The following is a 20,219-nucleotide window of genomic DNA, read 5'->3' on the forward strand; positions in this document are numbered from 1 at the left end:
CTTGCCACATAAAACATAATTTACATTGGCAATTCCTGGGCACTTTACTCTTGTCTGGAACTATCCACATTACAGCCCACTTGGGGGCAACAATTGTGTAGATTCTACCCATTTTTTTTTTACTTGGGAATCCACAATTTTCTAGAGACTGTTTAGAAAAAAAATCGTCACAGTCTTGGTATATTCAGGATAACGGGCATGGGAACGGCAGAGAACGCTGACATGTGGGTACTACTGTGGGATCCTATTTGGGGGCGGGGGTCTGTAGATTAAACTTATTGAGACATTGGGGTTGATCCATTATTTGCTTCTTTTTTTCAAAGCCACTTTTCTTTTTCTCTTGTGGTATTTGTTAACTTTTTTAGCGTCAAAATGACGAACGTGGTCCATGAAATTTGTGGAAAACAACAAAACTGCTCTTTATTTCTGTTGTGAAACTTTTTTTTCTGACTTTTTAGCCTAATAAGTGACAAAGTTAAACTAAAATGTTGCACTAAATAAATGTCACACGTACATAAAATCGCTCTGTACATAAGAAGCTGCAAATCATAAATCAGACGAAAATATCTAAAAAAGCTGTACCTCGTCCGCAATGTCAAAGATAGGAAAAAAAACAGACCGGATACAGAAAATAGACTTGAAAAAAGTGCAAATTAAAATGAGAATTTGGTGCAAATGTATAAGGCCACTAGGGCTGTGATTTACATGGCCACAAGGACATAGTGGCTGGCATTTATGTGGACACTAAGACCATAGTCACACATTCAGTATTTGGTGAGCGTTTTACCTCAGTATGTGTAGGCCAAAACCAGGAGTGGAACAAACCGAGGAAAAGTATAATAGAAACAAGTCATCACTTCCATATTTATCACCCACTCCTGGTTTTGGCTTGTAAAGACTGATGTAAAATGCTGACAAATACTGCTAGTGTGACTGTGGCCTTAAAGGGTTTGTCCAGACTTTTCTAAAAAAAAAAGGGCGTGCACATCTCGTCAGAACATGACCGAAGGTATGCCTGGTCACATGGCCTGTCCACTTGGTCTTGTCACCAGCATTGACGGATTCTCACAGCCTGGACAACCCCTTTAAACTGGTAGTTATGGTGACATTGCATGCTGCAGCCGATTTACAGGGTCTGGACTATTGTTTACTGGACTTGTTTGGCAACTCGATTATGCAGACTGGTTCTTTCACGAAACCTAGGAGGTACTTAAATAAATAAGACATTTAGTCAAGTGATAGAAATAAATAGCTCAAGTCATGAAGTTAAGTCTAGGAAATTGAATCCCTCCAGAATGGATCTCGCGCACGCGCACGCGCACTCTGTATCTATTTGCATTTTGCAGTCAAGCATTCGAAGTTACATTTGCGTTCCATAGGAAGGAAGTGACGTAACGGGTAATGTGAGGGCGGAAGTGTGTACCATGTGGTAAGCAGTGACAGACTTAGGTGAGTGGTTCCCGTTGTTTTTGTCTTGTGCGCGGCTTGTACGAGGTTTGCACAACCTAACGCAGCGCTACAGTCAGTACTGTCTCCATAGAAGTGCGCTGGACAAACGATACGTATAGGAGCCCGTGCTGTTAACTGCTTCTATGCCAGCAACCGATCAGAGCTTAGCATTTCAGTGCTGGTTAAAATGAAATGTTTGGTTGGTTATCCCGGGCAGCGTTTCCACTTTAGTTGCTATGGGCAACCTCTACTCGTTCTGCTTTTTCTAGACCTCCGCCATGTTGCCCCCTTAAGAAGCCAGTTTGCTGCCTTGTGTGTCCCTTCTTCACAACATATAATTCCTGTAAGGGACGCTAAGGGTGATGGACGGTCATATGTACGCTTTACCAGTCTGTGTGGAAAATGGGCCGCCCTCGGACAGCGCACGGGCCGTGGCTAATCAGTGAGGTAGTTCACTGACCAATAGTTTGTGTGGAAAATGGGCCGCCCTCGGACAGCGCACGGGCCGTTGCTAATCAGTGAGGTAGTTCACTGACCAATAGTTTGTGTGGAAAATGGGCCACGCACAGGCAGCCCTGATTTTTTATTCGCTCGGGTTCAGAATGGCTTATTTCGTAGGTTGTATATAGGCTGCATGACCACTAATGACCGCAGGTCTCCTGACCTAATATTACACCTATCAAGCCCCAAGTTCTGTCTGTGAGCCCTGGGATCAGTCGGGGCAGGGTGATCAGTATACGGACTATGAATTATTCCCGTCTTAGTCCAAGTTCACACAACCATGTGTCACTGTCCCAAGTACGGACTGTCCGAGGGTCTCCTGACCTGAAATCAACATCCTCATGTAGGTCTATGAGGCAGTTGACTTTAGATCAAGAGAACTGCGGTCCTTCCATACATCGCGGACCCAATCCAGACCGTGAAATGACTTCAGGCCTCATTCAGACATTTGTTTTTCAGGACTAGAAATAATATATACCCATTATGAAGCCCAATATGTACCCATTCTAGTCTATGGGGCTGCACACATGTACTGCTCGCTTTGCAGAGCATGTGTTCGCGAAGTAAACCCCCCATGAGACTGAGACATGTCTATATTTGATCAGAGTCACAGGTCAGTGTCATCTATGCAGGTCTATTCGCCTGTGAAACACTCACAGATCACTGACGACATCTAGTATCACATTGTTGCTGTCCATGTTTTCATTGTTTAATAGGATCAGCTTGTGAAACCTTAATCAGTTTTTTTTTTTTTTTGTATATGAGATAAAAACCTCTAATGGTAAAAGCTGACACACGGACCAAACACTGGTGAAATTACATTTAGGAAGAAAATTAACATTTGGATGAGTACAAGGAAAAATACGAACCAACTCGCCCCAAATTGAAGTTGCCAGTGATCCTTGGGCAAAGTTTTTGCACATTTTTTTAATCTAAAAAACGGCTGAATTCTTGCATATATTTTCCTATATTTGAATGAGACCTTAGACGTAAAAAATAATAGCTGATGTTTTTGTCCGTCACCCACAGACCTCAGCTGAGCGAGTGTCTGTGAGTTTCCAAACGACCTATGGGATATGATGGAGACTACAATAAAGGAAACACTTTACCTCTGTTCTTCAGACTGACAGAGGTCCACAGATCGGAGTTGTGTGACAGGGATGTTCCACCAGTCAGCTGATCTCTGCAAGTCCACAGTCTGGCACCTCCAGGGATTATCAGTGGGTTTTGCCAGAGGAAGCTGTGGCTAGCTAGGATTTTCTCCTTTGCAATCACTACATATAGTACTACAAGGCGGCCATTAAAGGGAACCTGTCACCCCCAGGCGTTTTTAACTAAAAGAGCCACCTTGTGCAGCACTAATGCGGCATTCTGTCAAGGTGGCTCTTTTAGTTCGGGTCCCTGCAAACGCTGAAATAATCGCTTTTATAATGTGCCCCTCATACCTGAATTTGTCAGGGGGGCATGTCTTTTCCCCCCTGACACAAACGACTCCCAGCCGTCACTCAGGGCCTCCGTGCGCCGCCTCCATTTCCCTCATGAACGTCTCCAGCGCCTGCACTGTAAATTTGAAGGGCAGCGCAATCTGCGCATGCCTGAATAAAAAAAACTTACAGCGCAGGCGCCGGGGATGTTCATGAAGGAAATGGAGGCGGCGCACGGAGGCCCTGAGTGACGGCTGGGAGTCGTTTGTGTCAGAGGGGAAAAGACATGCCCCCCTGACAAATTCAGGTATGAGGGGCACATTATAAAAGAGATTATGCAGCAGTGCCAGGGACCCGAACTAAAAGAGCCACCTGGACAGAATGCAGCATTAGTGCTTCACAAAGTGGCTCTTTTAGTTAAAACTACCTGGGGGGGGGGGGGGGGTGACAGGTTCTCTTTAAGATGGTCATTTCATCCATTTCTGACATGAGTTTTTATACATCGACAGTTAAAAAATATACAAGACCATATAAAGTTTTCTATGTTAATAATTACAGTGGATCCGTAAAATACATGCCAGAAAATTGTCCATTTGTGATCCTTTTTTTTTTTACTCACCCATGGGAGAGTCTGATCCAAAAAACAAATCTGGACAGTTCATGCTGCTTTTTTTTTTCTTCTTTTTTTACATCTAGTCCATCGGTTTGTGTGTAAAAACTCATGTGGGCTCCCCCATTGACTTACATTGATCCTTGTGCTTTCTGTATGTTATCCTTTTTGCACACTGAAAGCACACAAATGTAAAATAATCTTGACTGAATGAACCCCAATACTAGGACGGCTTAAAAGCGTGTTCTTAAATTGCTTTAATTAGTTAGACAGAATGAAAATAAACTTGCTTTTTCTATCTGCTGTCATTCTCCTGCAATGAGAGCTTTGATCTTTTATAGTCTACAGCTGGTTTCCTTGGCATCTGGTCTAGCGTGCACAGTAGTTACTGTACATTCCAGGAGGGGGGTTAACTCTTAACATCCCAGTCAGCTTTCTCCAGGCTATTGACTTCTTTACAGCATTTAGCTGCTCACCTCCCTCCCCCTCCCTCTCAGCTTCTGAAGAGATACAGTTATACTGTATATCAGAAACTCCATCTTTCAGAGCAGGTTTCATAATCATGACTCTGACTGTCCAGAGCTGTGTGCTTGTTCCAATGCCCTGCTATCTCTCTATGTAAATACAGTGATAACAGTGTAGACTCGGAACAAATCACTGATAGCTGAATGTATTTCAGCAGAACATGAGCTGAGCTTTATAGTTCTACTAATACTATAGCTCTGCTGCTCACCATAACAGTCATTCACGTAGGTGTGCCACAGTCCAGGAAGGTAGGAAACTATTGCTCTGATAACTTGAGAATATACCTTTAAGTATATGTGGATAGAGGTTGTGTTCTAGCTCCTAGAGGGGGATACTGAGCTGTCTGGTTAATCCCCCTGCATTAGCTATTGGATGAAATGGCTACATAACTGCATAAAACGTGTCGTCAATTGGTAGCCATGGACAGGGGGAGTGTTTGTGGAATGTACTGACCTTCTTCTAATTTTTTCAAAGGAATATAAAAGCTTTATTAACTGATTTGCGCTAAGGGGGTTATATGGTGCCACTAAAGTTTGCATCAGACGTGAGCATTGCTGATGACATTACCACACATAGCTGCCGAAACGCATGCATGATCAGGTATACATATGTCCTATTCTAAGGAAGAGTACGATACCTGCCGATCATGCACGCATCTGGGCAGGTGTGTGGGGTCGTAATGTCACTGGCGCCAGATAGACTCTTTATGTTATAATATTGTAAGTATGTCTTAACATAACAGAAACTTACCATAAATTTGTCTTTATATTATTAGGTATTGTAAAAGAAAACCACAATGCTGTCAAGACCTAAACCGGGGGAGTCTGAAGAAGATCTATTAGAATTCCAGAAGCAGTTTCTTGCTGCCCGAGCATCTGCAGCGGCCACCGTTGTTAGGAAGGCGGATAAAAGAAAAGGGGTATCTGAAGAAGCAAGTGAGGGGGCTTCTGAAGGAGCAGGAAGAGATGTTGTGTCACTGCAGGGTAAGGACTGAAACTTGCTGCATGTATATATTCTTATAGGTCGGTGTGCGACAGATCTATAATAGAAATTTTCATCCCCTCTACAATACAATTGAAACTCCTGCTATTAAATGTAAAGGAGTGTTCTTGAGTTTAGAAGTTCTGCTCTATATGCAGGATACGGGATAACTCTCTATGGCTGGGGGTCTGACTACCATGACCATTATTGATCCCGACAACCAGAGCTTAAGAGCCCTGGCTGAATGGAGTTGAGGTCACCCATGCACACTACTGCTTCATTCTTTCTTAATGGTAGCATCGGAGATTGCTGAGTGCAGCATTTGGCTGATCTTCGGTGTTCTTATTAGAATGAATAGAGCGGCATTGCGCATGAGCAACCCCCGCTATTTTCAAGATATGTGGAGGCCACAATGGTCAGACCCCCAGTGACCGGAAAGTTATCCCCTATCCTTTGGATAGAAAATAACTTTCAAACTTGAGAACACCCATTCAACAACTTTTTTTTTCTCTTTTTAAAGATTTTTCTGATTTGCCTCCTATTTTGACCCCGGGGCCAACTAAGATATCAAAAGTTGCAGGAACAAGGGTTCATTTTGCTGAAGAAGATCTAGAAGACATATGTGAAAGACATGACGAACACATCACGGCCGTCATCTCAAAAATCATAGTGAGTTCGATTACTGCCTCCATATTGTAGATGACAGCTTGTGAGGAAGTCCATCAGGTTAGAAAGTCTATTTACAAAAATGGGCTCTTCAGGTTGTGAGGAGCGTCTGCCTCCCCCCATACCCATAAAGCGGTCTACCATTGAATGACCCCACAAGTCTAAAGGAGGCACAGAAATACATCTTGGAGAACTAACCACTAATACCATCAGCTTTAGCGTAGAAAAGAAAAATAAGTCCTGTAAGTTCTCATACAGCCCCTACAGAGCCCTGGTCTCACGTCATCCAGTCTATCTGGGATCACATGAAGGATTTACCTAAGCCAACATCCACAGAAGATATGTGGTTATTTCTCCAAGATGTTTGGAACAACCTCCCTGCTGAGTTCCTTCAAAAACTGTGCAAGTGACAAGTACCGAGAAGAATTGAAAGAACTGATATTTTGAAGGCAGAGGGTGGTCACACCAATTATTGATCCGATTTAGACTTCTCTACTGTTCATTCACTTTGCATTTTGTTCCTTGCTAAAAATAAACAATTCACACTTCTATTTTGGAAAACATTCTTATGTTGCAGCTTTTTTTCCACGCCTGCCTAAAAGTTTTGCACAGTACTGTATACTATGCGTAGATAATTTATCCTTGATTTCCCTGTTTTTAAGGAACGAGACACAAGTGCTTCCACCATCACAGCTCCCCTCCCCACTGGAGAAGCATTTCCTCGAGTCTTTCACAGATCGGAGATACCCAGTGTGGTAAGAGACTGCTGTTTTTTTCTACAATGTGTAATCTGTGCAACCTCTTGCTACTTAAAAGGGTTGTCTGGCTTTATGATATTGACAACCTCTTCTATTGATGTTAGATGGTTGGGAATATGACACCTGCACCCCCACCAATATATATTATACCATTCACTCAACATACGTTACTGATAACTTATCTAGGGAAATAAAAAAAAAAATAGTTAAAAAAATAATATATAAATGGCAACATATCCCACTGTATGCCTGTATTGTAGGAAAAGTTACTGACAATTGTCGGGTCAGTTTGTTAAAAGTCTTTGCTCCAATGCTAGTCATGATGTCTGCCGTCTGTTCCACTCTGCATGAAGGAGATTTTTATTTCAGTTCCATCTGACTTGTTGCAATGGCCAAAATGCCACAAAGCCATCACGTGTGACCCACTACTCTCCAGCTACTCTGACCTTTGCATTGATCTGCTCAGCCGAGGTGTTTTTTTTTTCTGCCTGCTTCAAAGGAGTGTAGGCTAGACTAAGCATAGGATAATGACTAGGAAAAAAAGCCAGCTCAGACCATTGTGAATCTCACCTTTTAAAACCATTGCTCTATAAAATCAATATAGAATAAAAAATCAATAGCACTCAAACGATGATGATGATCAAAGATCCAAACTGGCTTTTCTGTGACATTTAGTGATTGCTCTAGCCTTGAATATGGGCTCTGCTGATTGTTCCCATCAGCTGAGATTTATGTGCTGTCATGGTACATTTACCAGAGTTTTTTTTTGTAGTTTTTAAAACAATTAGAGCTTAAAAGATGGGAGAATATAAAGGAAATATTATATAAAAAAACACTAATAATAATACTAATGGCTGCAAATGTGCTAAAATAAAAAATTCCATAATCACCTGGTTAAACCCCCCCTGCCTCGCTTCGGTGATCCCACCTGTGTGTTGACAGGTGCTGCGGTGATGACATTCCACCCATGTGACCGCTGCAGGCAATCACTTGTCTCCATACAATGTGGCATCGTAATATACTTGTAAATACTTTTTCTGGTAATTTACAGTGTCCTCCAGATTATCATTCCATGTCAAGTGAACCAATGATTTTTACCTCCTATATTTTTAATTCTTTTGAGATTTTGTTATTTGGTAATAGTGTGTCAGAGAATGCAAAATGTGAAGAAAAAAAAATTCTAGATACCGTATTTTCCGGCGTATAAGACGACTTTTTAACCCCTCAAAATCTTCTTAAAAGTCGGGGGTCATCTTATACGCCGGGTACAGATAAATGTGCATATGGTGCATATGGTGGGTGGGGGGGAGTGGTCCCGATGACTAAGAGAGGGGGCGTCTCACAGTAAAGTGTGAGTGGAGTACCCCCATTACCTCATTGTGGCAGCGTGGGGGTCTCTGTGCTGGGAGCGGCAACTCCTCTTCGTGCCGTGGGTGCTCTGTGCTGTGGGGCGGCGGCGCATCTTCGTGCTGTGGGGCGGCGGCGGCGCATCTTCTTGCAGCGTCGGGGCTCCTCCGGCATCTCCTCCAGGCCCGGAGGCACCGGCATCTCCATTGCTGCGATGCGGTGGCCTCCGGGAAAATGGCGGCGCATGCTCAGATTCAGATCTCGTCCCGAGATCTCGGGAGACGAGATCTGAATCTGAGCAGCGGCCATTTTCCCGGAGGCCACCGCATCGCAGCAATGGAGCTGCCGGCGGGGCCTCCGGGCTTTGAGGAGATGCCGGAGGAGCCCCGACGCTGCAAGAAGATGCGCCGCCGCCCCACAGCACCCACGGCACGAAGAGGAGCTGCCGCTCACAGCACAGAAACTCTATGCTGCCGCAATGAGGAGCCGCCGCTCCCCAGCACAGAGACCCCCACGCTGCCACAATGAGCTAATAGGGGGATATACTCCACTCACACTTTACTGTGAGACGCCCCCTCTCTTCGTCATCGGGACCACTCCCCACGCCAAAAGGCACATATTCACCGGCCCTATAAGACGACATACAGCGTATAAGAAGACCCCCGACTTTTAAGAAGATTTTATATTTTAACTGGAAAAGTTGGGGGGTCGTCTTATACGCCCGGTCGTCTTATATGCCGGAAAATACGGTATTTTTTTTTAATTTTTTATTGATTTTCAAAGTTCGGAAAAAGTGCGAATTTCGGTGTTGCCTGCCTTTACATTTCTCCCCATAACTCAGGCTAGAAAAGAGAGAGAGAAACAAAATAAACACCATTCTACTCAGAACTGTACAGGCTTTCACCAGATATGTCACAAGAGTATCTTTAATAATATTTTACCTATGCAAATGCAAGCGCAAAACTTTAAAACGCATTTCCGAAAAAAACGTTTGATTTAAAAATTTCAAAAACTGCACATGTGCCTGTTATGCTCCTATCCACATCTGCACCAAAATACAAGCTGGGATCGTGATGGGATCATATTTTAAAAAATAAAACTATTACAGTGTCAGCTCAAAAATCTTGATTTCAGATCTGTTCAGCCTGTGGTCTAACAGTGTGGGGTCTATATTTGCCAAATAATCCATGATTGTTAGATGTTCCCATATTATTTTATTATGTTACCACATAGAAGCAGGAGAGGACAGAGGAGAAGCTTTGTTAGGGCTGAGGATGACCAGGGGTAGACGGTGACTGCAGAGCAGATGACAGGCCGGCAGCTCCAGCCTCCACAGACCGTATTCACACCAAATCTTAACACCGATGCAACTCCTCAAATGGAGGGAGAAAAATATTCTTAACATCCAGTTAATGTATTGTACAAACCAGGACTACGAAGAGGAGGAGAGTTTGTTATAACATCGGTTACAGGAAGCAGAACCCATCACAGGGACTCAGCAATACCAGACTGTAATCCCATGTAGTGGAAATAAAGACAGTGACGTCCATGACGTGGTAGAAGGCGGCACAAGATCGGCAATGGATGACACAACTGGCTATGTGACCTGTGAATATGATTAGCGCTGACGGCTACTGGACTCTCCAAAGATTGTGAAAATGAAGACGTAGAAAGGACTTTTCTGCACCTTCTGGTCCAGTGCCGTCCTTTGTGTATCCAAGAAAATCAGACATTGTAAAAGTGAACAAAAATCAGATATTAACTCAGGTGGAGCCGAGCACCATGACAGGCCGTCCACACTCTGACACAGAAGGAAACGGCCATTGCTAGTAAGCGCTTATGGGCAAGATGACATTTCACCCACTAGAAGGGACACATTGGTGATAGAAGGCCAGTGTAAAAACCTACTATTAATTGTTTGATTAGTTCATATTTTATAGAACGAGGATTTAACTGCTGGACTATTCTTCTTAACCACTTCAGAAATGACAGGTTTAGTGATATAGTAGAAAAAAAGATGTCCTTGTATAAATAGGTGGTAGAAATATTCGTTCTTTTAATCTTGTTTTTAACATATAATTAGGATCAGACTGTATTTAGAAAACCACACTTGAGGATGTGATCACCTTTTATCTTTTGGCTTGTTCAATGCATTCAGGTTGAAAATGCTGAGCAAGTTGTGTTATGATGATTAAGATGTATTTATTCTGGCACTTTGGTATTTGTTTTTTGTGTTTTCTTTATTGTTGCATATAAATGTTGAATGCAATAAGTTGTAATTTGAAAAGAAAAAGGGAAGAAACACGCACAAACATAAAATCAGATGATTCAAGGCTTAAAAAAAAAAATACAAATTTGATAGATCCCAAGTTGAATCCCTGTACAAATATAAACAAGGACACAAGTAACACACATGCATGTTTTCACAATTTTAAAACATAAGTTTTTTTCAGAATTGCGCATCAAAATGTTTAATTTGATTTCACCAAAACAAAATATAAAGAAACATAGTCTTGTGACATATCAAATGAAAGCCGGTACCGTTCTGAGAAAAATGATGCCTCTCCCACCTCTATATCTTAATTCTAGCCCGCGATATGATAAAAAATGTAAAGCCATACCAGGCCAAAATCCGCGCTTTTTTAAAACTTTAAAATTCTGTAAAAAATTAACTGATGAAGAAAAAAATTCTAAACTTTTAATTTGTAATTAACTAAAGTTGTACTTCATAAAAACCAAAAATAAAAAAAATCTAAAGACGTCAGGTAAAAAAAATATTCATATTTGGATCACTTGATATGGAATGACCCGGTGTTGGATATGGAGAATTATGGTTACTAGGTTCAGACCTTGCTGCGTAGTCCTGCATCTCCCTCATAAGCTGACGATCTAAAGCTGTTTTCCACTCTTTCTCAAATCGACTTCATCTCTTGCATGGAAAGGCATTTTCAGACATTAGTGACATTGCCTGGATATACATGATCCGGTGACATAGTTTCCTTGGAAACTATAAAACATGATGGATTTCTTTGTGTGCCGTTCATAGACAGCTCATTAGCTGAGGAAACATCGGAGGAGAGCTGGCGGCAGACACTTTTAATTTTACTGAATGACACATTGGTTATAAGATTCATTTTTACAAAAAGTCATTATCAAGAAAAAGATCTTGCTTTTAAGTTTTTTTCATACCACGTGCACCTACACGACTGTTTTTGTAGCAAAAGCAGAAATATCGCGCGTTGTATTAACATTTAGCCTGTAGCTTTAAAAGTGATCACCACTGATGTCAGGTTTTAGGCGCGTCGCTTCTTGTCTCTACAATGCTACTATTCAATCACACAAAGCTGTATTTAAAGGGACAACCCCGAACCAGCCAACCGTAAGATGCCTGCACAAGCTGGGTTTGCTAACTAGGGAGGTTGTCTCTTTTTGTGCTTGTTTTCTATCTGGTTTTCCTAAAGGGCGTCTTAAGAGCAGAGTACATGGGATTATGGGGTTCTCCAGATCAAGAAGTGCTGTAACTTTTTGCTCTGGCTAATGCTCCTGGTCTGGAGCAAGCTACAAAGAGTGCGCACAGTCCGGGCAAGCTGCTCCCAGCAGTCAATCAAGCAGGACGAGGGTAGGATGTTCGGGAGCCGTGTGGTCCTCCCAAAGATGATGGGATAAACCCTTTAAATAGCTCTATATACTGTATAAGTCTTTACCATACAGGTGAATCCAGTGATCATCGGTGATGTCTCTATTTGTAGTAATTCGTTTTCTTTTTTCTCCTTCATCTGGCGCAGATCTCTGACTTCCTTATGACCACGACTCGTCTCTGCAAAATATAGCACACTTTTGATCTTTTTAATAATGACCCTCATTTATGGGTGTCGGACATATGATCCTACATTGGAAAACTGAGATATAAAACCTGTACATATATCGAGTGCTCTAAACCTACAGCTGTCCATGCTTTTTGTCAGATTGTGGTACCTTTGGGACCCTATATGCGACCAGTCTGCACCTTTTATAGTCCGTAGGTTAATAAGAAGTAGAGGCTGGAAGCAAGGGAGTACTACATGGCTGCAATATCTGAAGACCCACAGGGATTCTTGTAGTCTGTTACCATGATGTCACATTGTTCTGTATAGGTGCTGAATACCAAAAGCACTAGGAGGTTTTTTCTTCTTCGCCTCATTGGGGAAGACAGGACCTTGGGTGTTATGCTGCTGCCACTAGGAGGCTGACAGTAAGTGAATACAAAAAAGGGTTAGCTCCTCCTCTGCAGTATACACGCACACGCTGGCTCCAGCCAAACCAGTTCATGCTTATTGTCTGTAGGAGGCACATGGGTCTGGTCTTCAGACAAATTTTTATTTTTACTTTTTTATTCTTATTCCTTTTAATGGATTACAGGGGCGACGGATCCCTTCAGGGTTCCGATCTCCCCAAACCAACAACAGGCAGGAATGTGGAGTGTCGCCTCCACATTTTCCCTCCTGCATTGTTGAAAGGTATGCCTGAGCTCTCTTTAGGGGCGACGGATCCCTTCAGGGCACCGATCTCCCAAATTCAACAACAGACGGGAACATGGAGTGTCGCCTCCATGTACCCCCTTCTGCAGCCAGGCTTATGACAGCCACACCAACAGCCTTGCTCCATCCTAGGGGAGTTAACCCCTAGGATGTCCAGAGGCACTTATGGCATCCGTGCGGCCCCCACTGCAACACCACTGACAAAACAGCGGTGATGGAAGAAGGTGGATGGTCCCTCTCCACCTCGTGGACAACTGGATGGTGGATGGACTGTTCCCTGCAATGTCCATGCTGCAGTAGCTGACCTGCAGGCAGAGCAGTCTGAACTCTGCGCTTCACTGTGGGTAAGTGACCGGGTCAGGTTCGGCCGGAGGGTTCCTGTAGCGTGCTGTAAGCGGTCCTCGTCTGTCGATTACCTTCCTGATGGTTTATTGGTTTTCCTCTCCTCCGGGTGCGTTCCGCCCAGCGCCGAAAATTTAGCCCCGCAGCTTCGAGTCATGCTAGGCTGCAACCCAGAAGCCACACCCACCTGCTTGCATCACACCGGCGGCTTTGCCCACGCACTTGCTGCTTCTCGTTCACGGCGAGTCCGCCTTCTGGTGTTCCCGGCGGCCATTCTTTCTTACTGGCCACCTTTTCTACGCCTGTAGGGGACTCCAGACGTGACTGCTCGCGGTGCTTTCTCCCTGAACTACTCTCGGTTGCCGCCTTTTTTACTCGAGTGGAATGTTCAGGAGCACAGAGCATCGGGAGGACCGGCCTCAAATTGCCACAGGACCTGGGTAAGATTCCAGCTGCATTTCACCCATTGGCCCTTCTCTGCAGTAATTTCTTGGGTTATTAGTCATAATAGTCATAATAGTTATTAAGGTTGAAGGAAGACTTTAAGTCCATCTAGTTCAACCCATAGCCTAACCTAACATGCCCTAACATGTTGATCGAAAGGAAGGCAAAAAAAACCCATGTGGCAAAGAGTAAGCTCCACATTGGGGAAAAAAATTCCTTCCCGACTCCACATGCGGCAATCAGACTAGTTCCATGGATCAACGCCCTATCAAGGAATCTAGTGTATATACCCTGTAACATTATACTTTTCAAGAAAGGCATCCAGTCCCCTCTTAAATTTAAGTAATGAATCACTCATTACAACATCATACGGCAGAGAGTTCCATAGTCTCTCTGCTCTTACAGTAAAGAATCCGCGTCTGTTATTATGCTTAAACCTTCTTTCCTCCAGACGTAGAGGATGCCCCCTTGTCCCTGTCTCAGGTCTATGATTAAAAAGATCATCAGAAAGGTCTTTGTACTGTCCCCTCATATATTTATACATTAAAATAAGATCACCCCTTAGTCTTCGTTTTTCCAAACTAAACAGCCCCAAGTGTAATAACCTATCTTGGTATTGCAGACTCCCCAGTCCTCTAATAACCTTGGTCGCTCTTCTCTGCACCCGCTCTAGTTCAGCTATGTCTTTCTTATACACCGGAGACCAGAACTGTGCACAGTATTCTAAGTGTGGTCGAACTAGTGACTTGTATAGAGGTAAAATTATGTTCTCCTCGTGAGCATCTATGCCTCTTTTAATACATCCCATTATTTTATTTGCCTTTGTAGCAGCTGCCTGACATTGGCCACTGAATATGAGTTTGTCATCCACCCATACACCCAGGTCTTTTTCAATGACGGTTTTGCCCAGAGTTTTAGAATTAAGCACAGTTATACATCTTATTACTTCTACCCAAGTGCATGACTTTACATTTATCCCCATTAAAGCTCATTTGCCATTTATCAGCCCAAGCTTCTAGTTTACATAAATCATCCTGTAATATAAAAGTGTCCTCCCCTGTATTGATTACCCTGCAGAGTTTAGTGTCATCTGCAAATATTGAAATTCTACCCTGAATGCCCCCTACAAGGTCATTAATAAATATGTTAAAAAGAAGAGGGCCCATTACTGACCCCTGTGGTACCCCACTGCTAACCGCGACCCAGTCCGAGTGTGCTCCATTAATAACCACCCTTTGTTTCCTATCCCTGAGCCAGCTCTCAACCCAGTTACACATATTTTCCCCTATCCCCATTCTCATTTTATGTATCAACCTTTTGTGTGGCACCGTATCAAAAGCTTTTGAAAAGTCCATGTACACTACATCTACTGGGTTCCCTTGGTCCAGTCCGGAACTTACCTCTTCATAGAAGCTGATCAAATTAGTCTGACATGAACGGTCCCTAGTAAACCCGTGTTGATACTGGGTCATGAGGTTATTCCTCTTCAGATACTCCAGTATAGCATCCCTTAGAATGCCCTCCAGGATTTTACCCACAATAGAGGTTAAGCTTACTGGCCTATATTAGCCACGATCCTCCCTATTAAGGCATATTTTCAGGTTGACATACTGAGGTACACCATGTCACTCTAAGACATCCAAGAAGGCTAACAAATTGCAGTGTTTTTCACTTCATGTACTACCTGCCAGACTTTGTTGCCACGGGGACAGAGTACGCCATTCTGCAAGGCCTGTGATCCCAAATGCACTCAGGGGCCCTCCACCGCTACCGAACTCAGAGTACCTAGTCCCCCTGTGTGGGCTTCGTCACTGCCGCAGTCCATGGCCTCATTGGCTAAAGTGATTGAATTCCTCAAAGATCCCTCCATGGGTCGGGGCATTCGTCTGCCTGTCTTAGAACGTTCCTCTAGTACACGGGAACAGTCAGCCAGCAGGGGCCGCTCTCAGTCACATATTACACAGGCATCTAGAAAAAGGACCCATAGCATGTCTCCTGGGCCCTCTCATGCCTCGGTATCCGTGAGCTCCGTTTCTTGCTCCCCCTCCCCAGGGGTTCACAGCGACCAGAACTCTGAGAACGAATCTGACGGGTGTCTCTACCTGGACTCACCGGAGTATGAGATGACAGTGGATACTCTCATTGAGGCTGTCAACCAAACTTTAAAAGTTGATGAGGACCCGACCTCTGTTCCGGACCACGCTGTGTCCTTCAATAGGACCAAACATCCTCACAGGGTGTTTGCCAACCATACCAAGTTTCAGGACATAGTTCAGCGACATAGGGAGCGGCCGGACAAATGCTTCACACGACAGAAGCCTCTTGACCCTTTTTCATCGGATCTGCGGAAGGAATGGGCTGAATCCCCTCCAGTTGATCCACATGTATCTCGCCTGGCCTCCAAAACCCTCCTATCCTTTTCAGATGGATCCTCAATTAAAAATCCCATGGACCGTCAGATAGAATCTTGCTCACTCAGTTTTTGAAGCCTCAGGCTCTGCACTCTCCCCTTCTTCTGCCGCGGCATGGGTTGCTAAAGCAGTGGTCTCCTGGGCGGATACCCTGTCCAAAATCATTCAAGACAGTAACCTTCCCCCGGAGGCATCGGATCTGGCCAATCAGATCTCCCTGGCCGGGGACTATTTTTGCTCGCTTCCCTGGATGCGGCTGTATTAATCACCTTCTTCTCCACGGTATTCACGGTGGAAAATGAATTGGTAGGTGAAATGCCGAGAGACAAAGAAAACCCTATATTAAGGGTCACCAATCTAACCCAAGAAGAGGTGTGAAACCGGCTAAATAAGATTAAAATAGATACATCTCCAGGTCCGAATGGCATACACCCACGAGTACTAAGAGAACTAAGTAATGTAATAGACAAACCATTATTTCTTATATTTAGGGACTCTATAGCGACGGGGTCTGTTCCACAGGACTGGCGCATAAAATGTGGTACCGATATTCAAAAAGGGCTCTAAAAGTGAACCTGGAAATTATAGGCCAATAAGTCTAACCTCTATTGTTGGTAAAATATTTGAAGGGTTTCTGAGGGACGTTATTCTAGATTATCTCAATGAGAATAACTGTTTAACTCCATATCCGCATGGGTTTATGAGGAATCGCTCCTGCCAAACCAATCTAATCAGCTTTTATCAAGAGATAAGCTATAGACTGGAGCAAGGTGAGTCATTAGACGTGGTATATCTTGATTTTTCCAAAGCGTTTTATACCGTGCCACACAAGAGGTTGGTACACAAAATGAGAATGCTGGGTCTGGGGGAAAATTTGTGTAAATGGGTAAGTAACTGGCTTAGGGATAGAAAGCAGAGGGTGGTTATAAATGGTATATTCTCTAACTGGGTCGCTGTGACCAGTCGGGTACCGCAGAGGTCGGTGTTGGGACCTATTCTCTTCAACATATTTATTAACAATCTGGTAGAAGGTTTACACGTAAAATATTAATATTTGCAGATGATACAAAGCGATGTAAAGCAGTCAATACAAAGGAAGATAGTATTCTGCTACAGATGGATCTGGATAAGTTGGAAACTTGGGCCGAAAGGTGGCAGATGAGGTTTAACAATGATAAATGTAAGGTTATACACATGGGAAGGAGGAATCAATATCACCATTACACACTGAACGGGAAACCACTGGGTAAATCTGACATGGAGAAGGACTTGAGGATCCTAGTTAATGGTAAACTTACCTGGATGTTGTGAACTCTGTTTTTGGGCTCCCTCTTGTGGTCACAACTGGTACTGTGTGAGTGCTGTCTTTGGGCTCCCTCTGGTGGCTCTTTGTGTCATTCTGCAGGTCTGAGGCTTGATCAGCTGTCTCGTTATCTGTTAGCTGGTTTCCTATTTAGTTCACCTGGACTCTCAGTTGTTGCCTGCTGTCAATGTCTTCAGTGCTATTTTGGAGCTCTCCTGCAGTCCTTCGTTATCAGTCTCTTCAAGAGAAGCTAAGTTTTGCTTGGTTAATTTTTTGACCATCAGTGGTCATATGTTTCTTGGTTTATTTTTGTTTCTTGTCCAGCTTGCTAATATGTGATTTCCTTGCTTGCTGGTAGCTCTAGGGGGCTGAGTTTCTCCCCTCACACCGTTAGTTGGTGTGGGGGTTCTTGTATTCTCAGCGTGGATATTTTGCATAGGGTTTTTTACTGACCGCACAGTTCCCTATCTGTCTTCTGCTATCTAGTATTAGCGGGCCTCATTTGCTGTATCTGTTTTCATTTCTACGGTTGTGTTTTCCCCTTACCTCACCGTTATTATGTTATTATTTGTTGGGGGCTTCCTATATCTTTGGGGTGATTTCTCTTGAGGCAAGTGAGGTCTTACTTTCCCTCCATGAGTAGATAGTTTCTCAGGCTGCGTCGAGACGTCCAGGATTTTAGGCACGTTCACCGGCTACCTTTAGTGTGTTGGTTAGGATCAGGTTTGCGGTCAGTCCAGTTACCACCTCCCTAGAGCTCGTGTCTATGTTCATAAACTTAGCTAGTCCGTTTTGTGATCCTCAGCCACTAGGATCATAACAGTACAGCAGGCCATAAAAGTGTTTAATGCATCGCAGAAGTGGGATAAGAGAAGCCCTGAGTACAATTTTTTTTTTTCCTCTCTATCTTTGCTGCAGTCTGTCCAGCTTCTCTCATCCCCTTAATCTCTGGGTGGTTTTGTGTTCAGCTGCTGACATGGATATTCAGAGTCTGGCTTCTAGTGTGGATCATCTTGCTGCAAGGGTGCAAAGCATTCAGGATTTTGTTGTTCATAGCCCTATGTCAGAGCCTAAAATACCTATTCCTGAGTTGTTTTCTGGAGATACATCTAGGTTTCTGAATTTTAAGAATAATTGTAAATTATTTCTATCTTTGAGACCTCGTTCCTCTGGTGATTCAGCTCAGCAAGTTAAAATTGTTATCTCCTTGTTACGTGGCGACCCTCAAGATTGGGCTTTCTCTCTGGTGCCAGGAGATCCTGCATTGCTGAATGTGGATGCGTTTTTTCTGGCGCTTGGACTGCTTTATGAGGAACCTAATCTTGAGAACCAGGCAGAAAAGGCCTTGCTGGCTCTTTCTCAGGGCCAGGATGAAACTGAGGTGTATTGTCAAAAATTTCGGAAATGGTCGGTGCTTACTCCATGGAATGAGTGTGCCCTGGCTGCAAATTTCAGAGAAGGTCTTTCTGAAGCCATTAAGAATGTTATGGTGGGGTTCCCCACGCCTGCAAGTCTGAATGACTCAATGGCTTTGGCCATTCAGATTGATCGGCGTTTGCGGGAGCGCAAATCTGCGCACCATCTGGCGGTGTTTTCTGAACAGAGACCTGAGTCTATGCAATGTGACCGAGTTCTGACCAGAATTGAGCGGCAAAATCATAGACGTCAAAATGGGTTGTGCTTTTACTGTGGTGATTCAACTCATGTTATCTCAGCATGCTCTAAGTGCGTTAAAAAATCGCTAAACCTGTCACCATTGGTACTATACAGCCTAAATTCATTTTGTCTGTTACTTTAATTTGTTCTTTGTCATCCTACTCGGTTATGGCTTTTGTGGATTCAGGTGCTGCCCTGAATCTGATGGATTTGTCGTTTGCCAGGCGCTGTGGTTTTGTCCTGGAGCCTTTGGAATTCCCTATTCCACTGAGGGGAATTGATGCTACACCATTGGCTGAGAATAAGCCTCAATATTGGACTCAAGTGACCATGTGCATGACTCCTGTGCATCAGGAGGTGATTCGCTTTCTTGTGCTGCATAATTTGCATGATGTTGTCGTGTTGGGTCTGCCATGGCTGCAGGCCCATAATCCAGTTCTGGATTGGAAAGCTATGTCTGTGTCAAGTTGGGGTTGCCAGGGGATTCATGGCGATGCTCCTTTGGTATCAATTGCTTCTTCCACTCCTTCTGAGGTCCCTGAGTTTTTGTCGGACTACCAGGATGTATTTGATGAGCCCAGATCCGGTGCCCTGCCTCCTCACAGGGATTGTGATTGTGCTATAAATTTGATTCCTGGTAGTAAGTTCCCTAAGGGACGACTTTTTAATTTGTCTGTACCAGAACATGCCGCAATGCGGAGCTATATAAAGGAGTCTTTAGAGAAGGGACATATTTGCCCGTCCTCCTCCCCTCTTGGTGCAGGATTCTTTTTTGTGGCCAAGAAGGATGGTTCTCTGAGACCTTGTATAAATTATCGTCTTCTAAATAAAATCACGGTCAAATTTCAGTATCCTTTGCCATTGTTGTCTGATCTGTTTGCTCGGATTAAGGGGTCCAGTTGGTTCACCAAGATAGATCTTCGTGGTGCGTATAACCTTGTGCGCATTAAGCAGGGGGATGAATGGAAAACAGCATTTACATAGTTACATAGTTATTAAGGTTGAAGGAAGACTGTAAGTCCATCTAGTTCAACCCACAGCCTAACCTAACATGCCCTAACATGTTGATCCAGAGGAAGGCAAAAAAACCCCATGTGGCAAAGAGTAACTCCACCATGGGGAAAAAAATTCCTTCCCGACTCCACATACGGCAATCAGACTAGTTCCCTGGATCAACGCCTTATCAAGGAATCTAGTGTATATACCCTGTAACATTATACTTTTCCAGAAAGGCATCCAGTCCCCTCTTAAATTTAATTAATGAATCACTCATTACAACATCATA

General features: G+C 43.7%; 1 protein-coding gene across 5 annotated transcripts in view; it reads left to right on the forward strand.

The window, feature by feature from the left end:
* The first annotated feature begins 1,363 nt into the window (after positions 1 to 1,363).
* Positions 1,364 to 20,219, forward strand: part of RPAP1 (RNA polymerase II associated protein 1) — a 117,977-nt gene continuing 99,121 nt past the window's right edge. The window contains exons 1-4 of one of the 5 annotated variants that reach the window (XM_077264185.1): positions 1,364 to 1,449; positions 5,285 to 5,492; positions 6,011 to 6,159; positions 6,819 to 6,911. In XM_077264185.1, the coding sequence (XP_077120300.1) occupies positions 5,306 to 5,492; positions 6,011 to 6,159; positions 6,819 to 6,911 (429 nt within the window). In that variant the 5' untranslated portion in view covers positions 1,364 to 1,449; positions 5,285 to 5,305. The other 4 variants (XM_077264217.1, XM_077264202.1, XM_077264192.1 and 1 more) reach the window with 4 other exon arrangements.

Source organism: Ranitomeya variabilis, chromosome 1 (assembly GCF_051348905.1).
Source record: "Ranitomeya variabilis isolate aRanVar5 chromosome 1, aRanVar5.hap1, whole genome shotgun sequence".
NCBI lineage: Eukaryota > Metazoa > Chordata > Amphibia > Anura > Dendrobatidae > Ranitomeya > Ranitomeya variabilis.